At 36.1% G+C, this 17,883-nt stretch overlaps 1 protein-coding gene across 4 annotated transcripts in view; it reads right to left on the bottom strand.

Moving 5' to 3' along the window:
* Nucleotides 1–17,883, bottom strand: part of MCU (mitochondrial calcium uniporter) — a 211,017-nt gene that overhangs the window by 35,272 nt on the left and 157,862 nt on the right. For all 4 annotated transcript variants that reach the window (XM_040485341.1, XM_040485340.1, XM_040485342.1 and 1 more), the window contains one exon: nt 10,343–10,412. In XM_040485341.1, coding sequence (XP_040341275.1) covers nt 10,343–10,412 — 70 coding nt within the window. The remainder of the gene's footprint in view (nt 1–10,342; nt 10,413–17,883) is intronic.

Below are 17,883 nucleotides of genomic sequence, written 5' to 3'. Positions count from 1 at the left end.
CTTTTGTGAGGTAAGAAGTCAACTATAACAGCCGCATTTATTGAATAGTCTCCCTTTTCTCCTGATGTACAATGTTAATTCTATCACACATGTCAAATTACCGTACATGCAAGGTTTCTCTAATCTGACTCTACGATCTTTCCTGAACCTGTTTTGATTATTATGGTTTTAAAAATACATCTTAATACGTAGTTGAGGCAAACCTTCCCCCCTTTTCCGCTCCAAATTTATTTTAGGTATTTGTGTAGTTTTCTTTTTTCATATGAAGTTTTGAATAAATTCAGCAGTTCCTGTTGGGGTTTAGTTTAGATTAGCATTGCACTGGAGTTTATAAATTCATGTGGGGGAAGCGGACAATTTTTACAGTGTTGTCCTCACATTCGTTAACATGTCATAACTCTGCATTTATTTTTATCTTCTTTTGTGTCATTCAGTAAAGTTTACTCTTCTTAATATATGTTTTACAGATTTTTTTTACTAGTATCATGCCTAGATAGCTTCACACAATTTATCTTTAATACTCACTTCTATGTTCAAATACAATTCCAAAAGCCCATAGGCTTTTTCATTAAATTATATGTTAAACAAAACATAAGATTACCATTTAACAGAGTAAACTAAATATTATTTTGGTGATAATAAGGCCCTTCCTTATACATTGTGGCAAAAATATCTTTGATATCAATAATTAACATGTATAAACAAAATGTGCTTGCTTCACAATAACCTCAGAAGAATCTATTTAACTATGAAAAATAGATTATTGAAATTTTCTTTACATTATTCATAATATATTAAATATACTAAGTCTGTCACATATTAACAGCATTTGAAGAATACTTATGTTGAAAACTTGTAAATTTTACGTAGGAAATAATTTTCCACGGCAATATAAGAAAGCCCAATTATATAATCATAACTTCAGTAGCCTGATAAATCCAGTTGTTTCTTTCTAACCAGTAGTATAAATTCATTTTAATCACATCAACTATGTATTTCATTTTGTACCTTGGGTGAATCAGTATTTGTACAAGGTAATTTCTGTAAACTATGTACAATTTTTGTGGAGTTATTATGGGGCTTAAATAGTAAAAGTTGGAAAAATACAAAGTTATAAATCATCTTTTTATACATGGTGTTATCAGTCTGATGCTAAATAGTTGTACAACCTAGGTACTTCTTGTTAATTCAGGTTCTTTTAAAATGACTTCATGAAAATATTTCTCAGAAATGTCAAAATCCTTTGTGCTAAGTAAAAGATCATCCCCTCCCTTTCTTTCCATTCGTGCACTCACTCTACTGAGAATTAAAATTTTCTTTTGCTTTTGTAAAAATGAAATCCTGTCCTAATATAGTACTGTAACATTTTTGCCTTTTAAAACTGATGTTTTTGGTGGTGCTGCTATGAAAGTAACTTTATTAAACCTTGATCCTTGATCCACTTTAATTTCTGGATGATAAACAGAATACAATCCTAAAGTATAGACAGTGGAGTGCAGTAGAAAAAGCATGGTTTTGGAATCTCAGATTTGATAGTCCTCAAGTTCTACCACAGGAGATACCTCAAATCCATGGGCATGTTACTGAATATAACTGTACCTCAGTTTCCTCACAGTGTAGGGATTCTAATACCTCATAGGGCTGCGGAGAAGATTCAATGAGAATATATGAAAAAAATGCCTGCTTTAACAGTTTCTCTTGATTTTCCTAAAAACTAAGGTCTTAAAACCCAAAGTCTAAAAGCATGTAATACGTCCATGGAGAATTTCCAATCATTCCTTTAAATCTCAAGAAAACAAAAGTGACTTGTTCCACTGAGGACCACAAGAAGGAAACCAGTTATTGCTATATAAACCAATTCCATGTTCCTTAGTATTTTTGGGTAATTGACCTCTTTGAGACACTGATAAGGGTATGGATTCCTCCTATAGCCTTATTCCCTGAGAAAATTCAAACAATTTATACATAAAAATTTTAGATATAATTTATTTTATTGCATCAGAAACTGATTTCCTTCATATTGTCTGCTACAGACTAAACTGTGTCTCCCTGCCAAAATTCACAGGTTAAAGCTCTAAATCTCAGTGTGACTATCTGGAGATGGGTCTTTAGGAGGTAATTAAAGTTGAATGGGGTCGTAAAGGTGGGGTCCTAATCTGACAGGACTGTGGATTTATAAGAAGGTAAGCGCTCTCTCCAGTCCCCACCAGGTGAGGACACAGAGCGAAGGCGGCTATGTGCAAGCTAACAGAGTTCTTGCCAGAACCAGACCATGCTGGTGCTCTGGCCTCAGACTTCCAGCATCCAGAACCGGGGAAAAAATAAATGTTTGTTGTCTAAGCCATTCAGCCTATGCTATTTTATGGCAGCCCAAGCAGACTACTACACTGACATATTTTTAAAATAAATGTTGACAAAAAACTGACTTTCCTCATTTTAACCCACAATTAATGGCCATTTCTTATTTTTTGAAGAGAGAAAACAAAATTGTACAAGTTAAATAAAATATAAACTTTAATACTATATAAAAAAACATTTCAATTACAAGGCTGCTATTGCTTGGCTTGAATAAAGAAGTCACATAAAGTCACGTAGAGAAGTCATGGTTAACCAGAATATCATCTTTGATATCTAAAAGGTTGTGCCTTTCTGTTTTTGTGAAAAGAAGTTGTGAACACTCAGAGACTCTGAGAAAGATATGGTAAATGTAATCACAGCTCCCTTCGGCAGATGATGATGGTAGGATAGGTGTGTGCAAGGAACTTAAGAATGTTCTAAGACTCTTAGAATTGAATTCATATCACTATTTTGATGCAGTATCAAAAGTGAGAAGATTATAAATCCAAAATTCAATTTTAAGGTTTCTGAATGGAAGTAATCTTCAAGAGCTCTGAGGTTTTTCAGTTCTTGTAGAGAAACTGACAAAGCTTTCCATTCATGAGTAGACTTCAGAGAAACTCCCTACCCCCGCAGTTGGAAAATTCACAGGGTTGTCTATTTCTAATTACCAACTTCAGAGCTACAGCTCGGTTAAAAGAATTCATGATTTTTCTACCAAATTCATAATAATGACCGAAAGGTCTTGAATTGGAAGATTATGTCCATTCATAAAGTCCCAAATATTTCCAAATAAATCAAGGCATAAGTAAACTCTTCCTTTAACTAAATTTTCTCTTCTCTTAAAAAGCAAAACTCCTAAAATCTCTATCAAAATAACACCGGCATTCTTCACAGAGCTAGAACAAATAATCCTAAAATTTGTATGGAGCCAGTAAAGACCCCGAATAGCCAGAGCAATCCTAAAAGAGAAATCCAAAGCTGGAGGCATCACAATTCCAGACTTCAAGCTATACTACAAAGCAGTAATCATCAAGACAGAATGGTACTGGCACAAAAACAGGCACACAGATCAATGGAACAGAATAGAGAACTCAGAAATGGTCCCACAAACGTATGGCCAACTAATCTTTGACAAAGCAGGAAAGAATATCCGATGGAAAAAAAGACAGTCTCTTCAGCAAATGGTGTTGGGAAAACTGGAGAGTGACATGCAGCAGAATGAACCTGGAACACTTTCTTACACCAACACGAAAATAAATTCAAAATGGATGAAAGACCTAAACATAAGACAGGAAGCCATCACAATCCTAGAGGAGAAAGCAGGCAAAAACCTCTTTGATCTTGCCCGCAGCCACTTCTTACTCAGCTACCCTTACTCTGGAGGCAAGGGAAACAAAAGCAAAAATGAACTACTGGGACCTCATCAAAATAGAAAGCTTCTGCACAGAGAAGGAAACAATGAGCAAAACTAAAAGGTAACCAATGGAATGGGATAAGATATTTGCAAACGACATGTTAGATAAAGGGTTAATATCCAAAACTTATCAAACTCAACACCAAAAAACAAATAATCCAGTGAAGAAATGGGCAAAAGACTGAATAGACACTTCCAAAGAAGACATCTAGATGGCTAACAGACACAGGAAAAAATGCTCAACATCACTCATCATCAGGCAAATACAAATCAAAACCACAAGCTCACATAGGTGAGCTATCACCTCACACCTGTCAGAATGGCTAAAATTAACAACTCAGGCAACCACAGATGTTGGCGACAATGTGGAGGAAGAGGATCTCTTTTGCACGGCTGGTGGGAATACTAACTGGTACAGCAACGCTGGAAAACAGTATGGAGGTTCTCAAAAAATTAAAAACAGAACTACCCTACGAGCCAGCAATTGCACTACTAGGTATTTATACAAGAGATACAGGTATGCTGTTTTGAAGGGGCACATGCACCCCAATGTTTACAAGCAGCACTATCGACAATAGCCAAAGTATGGAAAGAACCCAAATGTCCATTATCTGATGAATGGATAAAGAAGATGTGGTATATATACACAATGGAGTACTATTTGCCAATCAAAAGAATGAAATTTTGCCATTTGCAACAATGTGGATGGAATTAGAGTGCATTAGGCTAACTGAAATAAGTCAGTCAAAGAAAGACAAGTATATGATTTCACTCATATGTGGAATTTAAGATACAAAACAGATGAACATAAGGGAAGGGAAGCAAAAATAGTATTAAAACAGAGAGGGAGACAAACCATAACAGACTCTTAAATACAGAGAACAAACTGAGGGTTGCTGGAGGGGTATTGGGTGGGGGAATGGGCTAAATGGGCAAGGGGCATTAAGCAGGACACGTGTTGGCATGTAAATGGCACTTGTTATATGTAAATGATGAATCACTAAATTCTATTCCTGAAATCATTATTACACTATATGTTAACTAACTTGGATTTAGATTGTAAAAAATTCAAAAAACAAATAAATAAAAATAAGTAAAAAGCAAAACTCCTGTCAAAAGTTTAACCAAGCAAAGAAAAATTTTCTATTTTGATAAAATCATCTTATGATAGTGACTACTTCTGTGGTAGCAGGCAAGGCTTCTTTTAGGACTCTGGGAAAAGCCTTCAATGCCAGTATGTGCAAGTGAAAAAAAAAAACAAAAGCAAAAAAAACCAACAACACCCAGTGCATTATTACAATGGGTGGGGCTCTCTTCTCTAAGGCAATATAAATATGCATGTTACTAAGCTTGGAAGATGTACCATCTGTGCAGAGAGTACCAAGATCTTTCTTAGCATCAAAAAAATTTTTTTTCTGGTAGTTATTTTGGCAAAGAAATTTAACAATCTTCCAAAGAAGGTTACAGCCATTAACGTTAACAGATTTTCTAATTTCCGTAAGAGAATCACACATATTTGAGATTTTTTTTGATTGTGTCAGCATGCTTATTAACAGACAAAAAGTAGGAACTAAGGCTTTAGAGCAAATCAGTAGTTTCATCAAGTTGTATTCTGAAGGGAAATGGGATAGTTTCCAATTCATTCAAAACTTACTTCAAAGTATTGGAATAACTGACAGCAATCCTAGATTGGATGACATCATCTGAAATTTGACAAATTTGCTTCTACTCTAAGCTAAGCCAGTTCAAAACTGTCAGCACATAAAGTTTAAAGGTCTTTCCAATTTCATGTGGCAGCTTTTCTCAGCAATGTGAAAGTCAATTTTTATAGAACCTTACAAAAAAGGGTTTTGTGACAGAACAAGTGCAATCACATTTTGGTAGCTCCTAACTGAAACTTCTACTTAAACAAAAAGTCCAAACTATAAGATATATTTTTTAAATGGAAACCTATAGTCTGTTTCAGCATTCCCAACTTCATCTTTAGGTTGGTGACAACTCTGCCATATTAAGACCCCAGAGCTTTGTGTTCCAGCATCTTTGGCAATTAAGTGGTTTCATTAGTTTCATTTCTTTTTTGTTGTCAAGTTTTTAAACAGTTGGAATGAAACACAGTGGTGGGGTAGTTTGTGCCCTCAATATGATGATGACAGTAAAGACAGAATTTCCAAATGTGTATAAAAAGTAGCCATTAGTAAGATGACTCAAACAAATCCTTTTTTCCCCCAAAACTATTTGAAAAGCAACAGGAAAAGCTCTAGAATATATAAAGAATCCTTATAAATCACGACTAAGATGGTCAACTTTTTTAAATGGACAAAAATTTGGATGCTTTACCAAAGAAAATACTTGAATGGTTAATAAGCACATTAAAAGATGCTCAACAGGGCGTCTGGGTGGCTCAGTCAGTTGAGCATCTGACTTTTGATTTCAGCTCAGGTCATGATCCCAGGGGATCACGGACTGAGCGCGGTGCCTGCTTAAGATTCTGTCTCTCGCTCTGCCCCCTCTCATCCGCTCGCGCAAACTCTCTCTAAAATAAAAAAATAAAATAAAAAGATGCTCAACATCATTAGTCATCAGTGAAATGCAATGAAATAATACTACATATCCACTAAAATATCTATAATCAAGAAGATTGATTCAAACAAGCGTTGGGGAGGATATGGGGAAACTGGAACACTTACATGTTGCTGGTGGGAATGCAAAGTGGTACAGCCACTTTGGAAAACAGTTTTGCAATTTCTTAAAAAGCTAAGCATATACCATATAACCCTACTTTCCACTAAGTACCCAAAGGAAACGGAAACATATGTTCACCCAGACTTACAGGCAAATGTTCATACCAGCAGTATGAACAGGCCAAAATGGAAAACAACCCAAATATCTTTCATTTGGTGAATAAACAAAATGTGATATTTCCATATACCAAAATACTTCTCAGCAATAAAAATAAAGGAAAGAGCTGCAACACCACATAACAGGGATAAACCTCAAAAGCATTATCATAACATAAAACAAGCTACATGCAAAAGACTACATACTGTAGGAGTCCATTCATATGACATTTTTGGACAAGATTTCATTATTAGAGGCAGAAAGTGGATTAGTGATTGCATGGGGCACAAGGTGGGAGAAGGGAATGACTGCAAAACAGGAACCAGGGAACTTTTAGGGGTGAAGGAAGTAGTCTAACACTGGATTGTTATGATGCTATGAAATGACAGGTGAATTTTAGGATATGTAAAACATATCTCAATGAAGCTTAAAAAAAAAAAAAAGGAACAGGACAGGGGTTCCTAAGTGGCTGTCAGTTAAGCATCCAACTCTTGGTTTTGGCTCAGGTCATGATCTCACTCTTTGTGGGATTCAGCCCCGCACTGGGCTCTGCACTGACAGTGTGGAGCCTGCTTGGGATCTCTCTCTCTCTCTCTCTCTCTCTCTCTCTCTCTCTCTATCTCTCATTGTCCCTCCCCTGCTTGCTCTCTCTCTCTCTCAAGATAAACATTTTTTAAAAATTAAAAAAAATTTTTTTTAATTTAAAAACATAACAGGACAAAAACCAAAGAAGAAAGTTGGGGCAATATTTAGTTCTCCAAACCATCCACAGACCTTAGATTAAGAATTTATATGTTATCAGCAGCACCTGCCTGGCTCAGTTGGTTGAGTGTCCGACTTCGGCTCAGGTCATGATCTCACGGCTCGTGAGTTCGAGCCCCGTGTCAGGCTCTGCTGACAGCTCAGAGCCTGGAGCCTGCTTCAGATTCTGTGTCTCCCTCTCTCTCTACCCCTCCCCTGCTCATTCTCTCTCTCTCTCTCTCTCTCTCTCTCTCTCTCTCTCTCTCTCAAAAATAAATAAACATTCAAAAATATTTTAAAAAAATAAAAAAAGAATTTATATGTTATCTATACTTGGGTTAATTAAACAGATGGTTATTTATTATTAAACAGGAATTTTCAATAGCCCTTTATTACAAAAATTATTTGCTCTCTAACTGTTGTATGAAAATCTTACATCTTTTGTTAACTACAAAATAAACACAACTCTCTACCACAATTCTCAAAACAGGGTTAACTGAGTAGCATCACATTCTGGATAGAGAAAGGAAGGCAGCTAGAAGGGGCTATTTTCCTTGTTCTTATGCTAGCTCACCCTTGACACTTTCCCAAAAGCTTAGGGGACAATACGTCCTGGGTTACACTGTGAAAATCTGTCAGGAAAACTCTGGTTGCCCCCTTTTCATTCTCAAAAGTATCCTGGGTTGGATGATAAATTATACATTCAACTTGTCTATAGCAGAATTACTCTCATCCTTAACTTTCATTAATGTGAAGAGGAACGCCCTAAAGGCTTTGGAAATCTTAAGCAGGTATAAACAAGGCTTTGGAGATCTTAAGTAGGTACAAACAATACAGTCATAAAAATTTTGCGTAGTTTTATAGGTGAGGATGGGGGCACAATGAAATTAAAACGAGAAGCCCCAAACCACTGTTCTTAGATTAGAGGTCTTTAACACTACCACAAGCACTCTTTATAGAGTAAGTCATTCTGGTGGATAAGTACTATTTCTGCAGGGTAAGTTGTTTTTCTCTCAGAGGTGATAACTATTACTATCTCCATTTCACAAGTGAGAAAAGAGGCTTTGAGAAGCTAATGCCCTTGCCTAAAGTTATAAGGTGGTTAAATAGTGAAACTGGGATGTAAGCCTAGATCTGCTTGACTCCAAAGCTTGTCTCCTACTTAACCTCTAAACATAATGCCTCTCATGAAAGGGAACATGTGCACAGATATGGGTACGTACCTGGGCACCTGTATACAATGTATCTGAGGTTGAGGGCCATGAGATGAGGAGTCCATGAGTTGGTTTAAGGGAGTCTTTATCATTAAGAAATTATGTGTAAAATTTCCTATGTGTATGTGTATGTATGTATGTATGTATGTATGTATGTATGTATGTAAGCAGATATATATAGAGAGTTTTCACCAGATCTTTAAAAGTATTTGTGGCATAAGAAAAACTAAGAACCTTTAGATTGCTTTGGTAAGAAGGTTAAACATTTAAAATAATTTATATCTGTTATCTGAGCTATTATAGTCATAAATAGAAGATCGGTCAAACAACATAATTAACATGCAATTATTGAGAGGTAGTATATATTAGGCATATATAATAGGTATATAAACATAATGTGGTATTTTAGATTTTGTACTTTTTAAAAATGATTTGATAAAGAATATGATCCGGCAGTCTCAACTAAGAGCAGTAAATGATCACAGAGACGGCTGGCTACAAGTAGCTATGTATTAAGCAGAGTTTTCTCATACACTATACAGACCTAAGGTAAAATTAGCTTAGAAGTAAAAATAAGAAAGATGTATAATTTGCAGATAGTATGGGCAATGAGTTGCATTAAACCAATTATGTGCTTCTATTTTTTGATTACTAATATGAATTGGTTTTCTTAAGAAGGACAATAGTATTGGTAGGAATTTGGGGACCCACACTTCTTTTAAAGTATGTATCCCTTCAGCTTTTGCAAAAATATTGCCTTCCACCCCTTATGCAAAATACAGTCAACCTACTAGCATTTATGTCCTGGAATAATATTCATCCAGATATCCCAGTACAACTGTAGCACTGTTACATCACTGAAATACTTCCATACAGGATAATAGCAGCTGCATTAAATTTAAACAGCTTTGAGGGGGAGGGTTCTGGTAACACTCTAAATGTCGATTCTGACCAATAACGGGGATCCTAGGACTCTAAAAATTCTGCTGAGATTTCGTTGCTAAATTTAGGTGTCTTTAAGTTTGCTAGATGCTCTTTTGATGGTTGCTTTGCCTATAAATTTAATGTTTATAAGGTTGAAATTAGAATTCTATCAAACTAAACTTTAAACAGAGGAAATATATTAACACTCAACCCTATTAAGCAAATAATATAAACTGTGAGTGTCCAATACTGAGTGAGAGAAATGACAAGAAGAGCTGTAAACATATCCCTCCACTACTGCAACAACAGCCTCCGTCCTGTTGTCAGTTTGCAGCATTATGGACTTTTACAAAGGACTGCATGTGGTCCCCAAGCATCGGTTCATTCTTCCCCACATCAAAAAGGATAGTACCATCAGGGAAGAAAAAAACAATCAGGCAGGAGGTTGCAGATTTTGAATTGCTTCTTTCTAGGCCCTGATGACGTGAAGGGGCTGGAGAGTTTGATCACGATACATAGAATAAAGACCCAGTGGTTAGGAAATACCAAAGATGGTGCTTCTGTGATCTTCACATTACCTTTGTCCCCAATTTTAAAACATAAATGAAGAGATGAGATAATAACATTCCTTGATCTATGAAAACTGGATGGGCCTATTAACTTTTCTTTCTGATTTCTCCTCTAAATTCACTATATCTTCATTCAAATTTTATTTCTCTTTAGCATTGCCTCCCCCTGCTTCTCTCTCTGACTCCAAGTGCATCTGAAGTGAAAGAGTAGGATATGTAAATTTGTATGTTAGTTAGAGAATGAGAAACACTGAGTTAAGAAAAAGAAAATAGACATAAAAAATGGATTTGCCAAAACTCACCATCAGAGGGCACAACAGTACTGCAATAAACAACTCCCAAATTCTGCCAGGAAGAGAGCCTCTGGTGCACCTAGAAAACACAAAAAGACACATCCACTGTCAGGACACGGTAACAAATGTGAAATTATGTGCATACAGAAATAACTTTCTGGTTATTTAAGCAATGCGTATTCTTTGTAGAAAAGTTTAAAAATATACTTTAAAGAAGTCTCTAACTCATACCACCCTAAGACAACAGTGATGAACATTGTGGCTTATTTTCAAGATTTTATACAAACATATTTACACACACACACATCACACAAACTGTTTTTTCATCTGCTTTTTAAACACTTAATATTTGCTTAAGGGCTATCCAGTCAAAAGTGAAGCTTTTGTGCTTCCTTTTCTTGCTAGCGTTTACACATGCATTGCCTTCATAACTAGGTGTAAGCCAGTTATTTAAGTAGCTGTATCATGAATTTGCTGTTATTGGGTAGAAATCTCATCTTTCTGTTCACTTTCCTTTTTTTTTTTCTTTCATTTTTAATTTGGTCAGGGAGCCTCACTCCTTGAGTCCCTAATAATTTCCTTTTTTTAATTTAAGAAGGAAATCACTCATAATCTTACTACCTTCTCAAAGAGTAGTGTCATTTAAGATTTAGATCTGGAATTTAGTTTCACGCAATTAAACTAAGTTTCAAAAAGAATATTAAATATGTTTCTGACTTGTCAAATGATTATATTTATCCCTTTGTATACTTTCCTATTCACAGAAAGTATTTAAAATTTGGGGCGCCTGGGTGGTGCAGTCGGTTAAGCGTCCGACTTCAGCCAGGTCACGATCTCGCGGTCCGTGAGTTCGAGCCCCGCGTCGGGCTCTGGGCTGATGGCTCAGAGCCTGGAGCCTGTTTCCAGTTCTGTGTCTCCCTCTCTCTCTGCCCCTCCCCCGTTCATGCTCTGTCTCTCTCTGTTCCAAAAATAAATAAACGTTGAAAAAAAAAAATTAAAAAAAAAATTTTTTTTTTCATGCTTATTTATTTATTTTCAGAGAGGTAGAGTGTGAGTGCACATGCCGTGCAAGTGGGGGAGGGGCAGAGAGAGAGAGAGAGAGAGAGAGAGAGAGAGAGAATCCTAAGCAAGCTCCACACTGTCAGCACAGAGCCCCATGTGGGGCTCCATCTCACGAACTAAACCGTGAGATCATGAACTGAGCCAAAATCAAGAGTTGAATGCTTACCCAACTGAGCTACCCAGGTACCCCTCCCAGCCACAGAAAGTATTAAAGGAAGGCATTAAGCGACTAAAACACAATATCTGCCTCTGAGCCAGATATCATATTCCATTCCATGAGCCCTAAAAGAAAAATCATTTAGGACTCTATGACAAGACATACCTTAACACAACCATGATGCATAACAGACTTTATATCCTTCATGTGAACTTCAGTTCCCACCTCCTTCCCACTTAGGAAAACATGCAGAAATATGAGACTGACATTTACTAAAAATGTAAATACAGTAGTCTCCTCTTATTCACAGGGGCTATGTCTTAGTTTTATAGATCAATGGATTCTTGCTCACTACCAATACTTTAACTATAGTTTCCCCTTTCATGTCTTGGTTGGCTGAATTTCATCCTGTAGAAGTAGGGTTCATGAGAATAAAGTTCTCTGAAACTTGGCATGTTAAAAAATGTCTTTGCCTTCATATTAAAGAATTATTTGGATTGGCATAAAATCCCTAAATAAATGTTTCTTTGAGGAAAGTATTAGTTAAAGGGTTAGTGTTGAACCCCGCTTTGGAAAAAACTGAGGCCAACCACTTCTCTGGGAGAGCTGAGCTCTCTTGGCTTTGTTGGGGATCTGGAACCATAGATCTCATCTCTCAGGGTCTTCTCACATACACATTTTATCTTCATTAGGTCTGGTAAACCGTTTTTCATATATTGTGCTTTAGGATTGCAGAGATCTCTCTGGTTGCAAAGATGGAGCTTGCTTTCTTATTCACTTTCTTATTTTAAGGTTATTTCAAGAGAAGGGAAAAACTGCTGCCTTTACCAGGCTATTATTTACTTAAATAGCAACTTTCTAACATGGGCATTTCAGAACATACAAAGAAGTAAAGAGCACAGTGTGATGAATTTCTTCCATGTATCATCACCCACTTCTATATTTACCAACATTTTGTCAAATTTGGTTCATCTATATCCATCTAGTTTTTTCCCCCAGAGTATCTTAAAGGAAATTCCAACTGGCATATTGCATTACCTGAAAATATTTATGTATAATCTGACGGGCCATTTTAAAATGGGAAGTCCTCTGTTCCTCTATGATTTTGCAAGTTCTCCTCGACAATAAAAAAATGTTTTTGTGGGGCAAAGAACTGCATAAACACATGGTTGCTTATGAATATTATTTGTAGGCTGCTACAGAATATAGGTTGGCAGGCCAACCACCTGTTTTTGTAAATAAAGTTGTACTGGAACAAAACCAAGCCCATTTATTTACTTCCAGTCTATAGCTCAGTCATCTACTCTCACACTGCAGTGGCAGAATTGAGGAGTTGTAGCAGAGTTAAGTAGTTGGAACAGCGACTTTATGGCCGAGAAAGTCTAAAATATTTATCATGTGGCCCTTCAAGAAAATGTTTGCTGACTCTTGCTGTAGAACCCTGCCTCTGTAGTTCTGAGATAAATCACTTTCCCAAAGTCCTTCCCAGTCACTTCTATAATGATATTGGTAATTATGAAATATTACTTATGAAGTATTCACAAACACACATATAGGTCCTTTCCTTTCTTAAACCTTCTAATACCTTATAGTCTAATAAGGCCAATAGAAACAAAAATGGTTTTGCTCTTGCCCTTTTTCTTTCTAATGTGTCAACCATAACAACATTCCAACCAAACCAAAGCAAAGACAAAAACCAAGGAGAGGAATGTAAGTGGTAGAGACCAAAGAGGTATTGCTATTCTAAACTGTATTCCATGACTCCCCTAGACTGGATATATTTTGCTGTTTTAATTGCATATTCTTAATAAATCACAAGAAGATAGAAAGCTTTTAATAAATTCTTGACTGATGCTTAAAGTTAAAAAAAAAACCCTCAAGAAGTTTAAAAAAAGAAACACATTCAGGCAAGTGGTATGTATTTATTCATGCATTTAAATTTCAAAGGCAGAGATGGAGATTAAGGTTAAGAAAGCAAATACCCAAATGTGCAGAAATCATGAGAGAAAGAGTAAATCTCTAGGCAATATCAATGCCAAGGGAACAAAGTGATTTGGTGTCAATACAGCTCCTTGAAAAGAAAAGACAGATTTATACTTTTGGTGCAAAACAGTCCACATCTTTCTTTTTTTTTCGAGTAATCTCTACACCCAAAATGGGGCTCAAACTCACAACCCTGAAACCAAGAGTTGCATGTTCTACTGACTCAGCCACGCGCGTCCTGATAGTCCACATCTTTGATGAGTAATTTGAGAACTTCTAGGAAAAAACAGGGGCTTGTAGTTAAAAGTACAACATCTGCTCTGGTAATACAACCACTTCTTAAATCTTAACCCTTAGAAAAGAAAAATGCTAGCATTATCAAGTTAGAGTCAGACTACAAAACACCGTAACTTAATTTTCCCAAGTCATAAGATTCAAGCTAATAAAATATCAAACTTTAGTATTCTAAAAAGACATCTCATGCCTTCAGAGCAAACTATTAAATTCAAGTCAAAACTTAAAGTTTTTTACTACTATCATAAATTATGCAACTTCCCCTACACTCACTTTTCATTGTTCAGAAGAGCAAACTCAGCAACACATTTCTGTCAGCAACTTGGGAAGAATGTCAAGTCTAAATAACCTGTCAATATCCCCAAAATATTCATAGCCAGTTAGACACTAGACCATAAGGGGAAAAAAACAGAAGAAAGGGGGAAAAAAAAGAAAAAGAAAGAAAAGAAAGGAAAATAAGAAAGAGAAAGGTAGTTCCTTTATTTAAGTGAAGGCAATCCCCTTTATATAAAAAATCAGAGACAAACACTGTAAAATTATTTCAGTTGGTCTAAAGCCAAGGTCTAAATCTGGGTCTTTTCTTAAAAAGAAAACCAGAGGCCCTGAATGGTGTCACTTAGGCCAACTCCCCAAACCAGAGCTTTATATATAGTCTAACTGCAGTTTCAACCTCCCCCAGAAATGTAGTCTTAACTGGTCATGAGGAATTTTCTAATGGGTGCCACTGAGTCTGCCACCACCAGGACCCTCTCCATTCCCCAAAGGAAGAAGAGATAATCTGTTATGATAAAACACTCTACTCTTCCCTCTAGGGAACAATCCTTTCCTTTTGCTAATTAACTTTCTTGCCGCCCCCACCAGCCTCCTACCTATACACCTACCTTCTATTTGGTACAACTCCTCAGGGCTCCCCTGTACTTGCTAGATGGGATGCTGCCCAATTCATGAATTGTTTAATAAAGCCAATTAGATCTTCAAATCTACTCAGTTGAATTTGTTTTTTAACACACAAAAAAACCTATAATAGCTTCTACAATTTGGCATCAGTTTTTTTTCCAAGTCCTTGATATAATATAATTGCTGAAGCATCACATCTGTGATAATTTTTCACTACTTCGACTCTAACCATTCACTGAAATAAGCACTGTGACTCCAAATCCGCGAGATCTAATGTATGGGAAAACACCAAAAACCCTGGGCCCAGTTCCAACTTACTATCCTGAGTTTCCACCCCTAAGTCTCAGTATCCTCATTTGTTGAATGAACAACAGCAATGACAACACACTTGACTACTTCACAAGGCTGATTTCATTTATGGGTAATGACAATATAAATGTGGTAACATTTGAATGACTGATGTTCTACCAAAATGTAAGATATTCAGAAACTCAATCTTCAATCTTACTCTTACTGAAGACTTACTCTTACTGAAAAGCATTTAATAAGTATAATGTATTTTGAAAGCCACAACTACCTCTAAACAAAGAGATATTATACAATATAAACACTTTATGATATTTAAAGTAGAAATCTGAAGTTTTAAAAAGAGAATCTCTTTAGGTAGTACCATAAAAAATTTTAAAAGGTTATACTAAATATAAGGCATATTTTATTCTTCTTTCAATAACTCACCAAGGAAGCAAAGCTTCCGATGCAGTTTAAATGAAGGTGGTATTAATGTTTTGTGAATTAAATTATATTGCAGTTGAATATTAGAAAATTATTTTCTCTTTGAAAACATTATTAAACAGTGACTACATTTTATTATAATATAGGCAACATTTCCCTACTAGAATATATTGTTACTTTATAAAGTAAGTCATGAAGCAATTTATATACCTTTGATTTCCAAGAGAATTTCATATCTGTAAAACAAGGCAATATGGAGGACTTTATTATACTTTTTTTGAAGGGCTTTTTGTTGCATCTGGTCAACATCAGATTTTGAGTTAGGAAATTAAATCTAGCTCCTAAATTACCAATAAAGTTATTTAAAATTAATACTTGTCCCACACTAATAGTGCTTTGAGGATCAAATAAGATAGCATACCTAAAAGCATATAAGGCAAGACCTCAGTCATAAACGTCTGCAACACTGCTGATCTAGCAACGGACTAAAATAACCAGAACACTCAAATCTTAACTGTAACTAGTTGTATGTCATATCACTCTATGTAATATGAACTGATGAAAGATCATTTTATCCTAATAAATATAAATATTTATCCATTTAACTGTATCAATAAATGTTCATTAGGGCCAATTCTTACATGAGGTCTTGAAATTAATAACTAGGTTTGTAAGACATGTAAAAGATTAGTGATATTTCTAGTATATCACAACTTAACAAAGTTATGAGAATTTGGTATAAACTTCATTGATAAATAATGTTTCTATTTTAGATTTTGGTATCACTCCAAAATTACAACATATGATTTATACTGTGCAAGAATAAGAGTCCAGTAACAACTAAAACTTTAGTGTACAGTTTAAATCCCTAGTATTCGAGGCAATTTTACACCTATATTTGGAATGTGTTTATACCCTAATGAATGCTATGTTTTCCTTAATGGATGCATGTTTATCCTCTTGGGTCTCATGACAGGATATGTTAATGATACCAGAGTAAGGAATTTCTCCTTTTCTTAAGTGACAACCTGCCTTTCTCACCGTGAACTGGAAAGTTCTTTTCTACCTTGTTCCTTCCCTTCTATTTATTAAAAAACTACATTCACACACAAAAAAGAAAACTGTGGCCTCTTTATATCATCTTACGTTTTTTTTTTTAATGTTTATGTATTTGTGAGAGAGAGAGAGAGAGAGAGGGAGAGAGAGAGAGCGAGCGAGCGCGAGAGAGAGAGAGAGAGAGAGAGAGCGAGAGCGAGTGGGGGAGGGGTAAAACCAGAGGGAGACACAGAATTCAAAGCAGGCTCCAGGCTCTCACTGTGAAATTATAGGACATTTAACTGACTGAGCCACCCAGGTGCCCCTTACCTGGGTTTTTAAAAAAATTATTATTTTGGGGCGCCTGGGTGGCGCAGTCGGTTAAGCGTCCGACTTCAGCCAGGTCACGATCTCGCGGTCCGTGAGTTCGAGCCCCGCATCGGGCTCTGGGCTGATGGCTCGGAGCCTGGAGCCTGTTTCCGATTCTGTGTCTCCCTCTCTCTCTGCTCCTCCCCCGTTCATGCTCTGTCTCTCTCTGTCCCAAAAATAAATAAACGTTGAAAAAAAAATTAAAAAAAAATTATTATTTTATCCAACCTTTTATTATAAAACTTTTCAAACATGCAGCAAAATTGAAAGAATTTTGTAGTGAACACCCTTACACTTTTCACCTAGATTCTATATTATCATGTTATGTACCCATTCCTTTAATTTCACAAAAATTCTTAATTCTTACAGTTTCTTTTATCTCACTTACTTTTAGAGAGAGAGAGAGAGAGAGAGAGAGAGAGAGAGAGAGCAAGTGAGCATGCGACCCAGGGAGAGGGGCAGAGGGAGAGAGAGAATCTCAAGCAGGCTCCACACTCAGCATGAAGCAGGATCCCAGGACCTTGACATCATGACCCGAACCAAAATCAAAGTCAGATACTCAACCAACTGAGCCACCCAGGCGCCCCTCCTTTATCATTTCTAAATTCATTACATTCTCCATTTCCTTTGTAACTTTCCTGTGTTGCTCTCAGATTTTGTCTTTTTTTCATTTGTCATATTGTGTTCTAATATCTGTTTAGATGTCTGCCTCCCCCTTCAAAGTAATGATCACCCAGAAGACTGCTTTCATTTCTTTATATATTGGTACCCACCCTGCTCCCCATACCCTAGGAGACAGAAGCTTAATAAATATTTATTTGCATTGTCTTTATTTTCTTCCTTATACCTTAATATCTTTGACAAGTTTTACAACTTTGCTTTATGTCCCAGTTTCCCTCCCTTGGGAATTATTACTGACTTTTATTTTACTGCTAAACTACTCTGGGAAATAAGGAGGTAATTATGATTACTGTAAGCATTTTGGGAGATAGTCACAGTGCAAATTTTTTCACATATATAT

Source organism: Herpailurus yagouaroundi, unplaced genomic scaffold (genome assembly GCF_014898765.1).
Source record: "Herpailurus yagouaroundi ecotype Mexico unplaced genomic scaffold, PumYag 163, whole genome shotgun sequence".
In the NCBI taxonomy this organism is placed as follows: Eukaryota; Metazoa; Chordata; class Mammalia; order Carnivora; family Felidae; genus Herpailurus; species Herpailurus yagouaroundi.
This window is presented reverse-complemented; position numbering and strand designations above follow the sequence as displayed.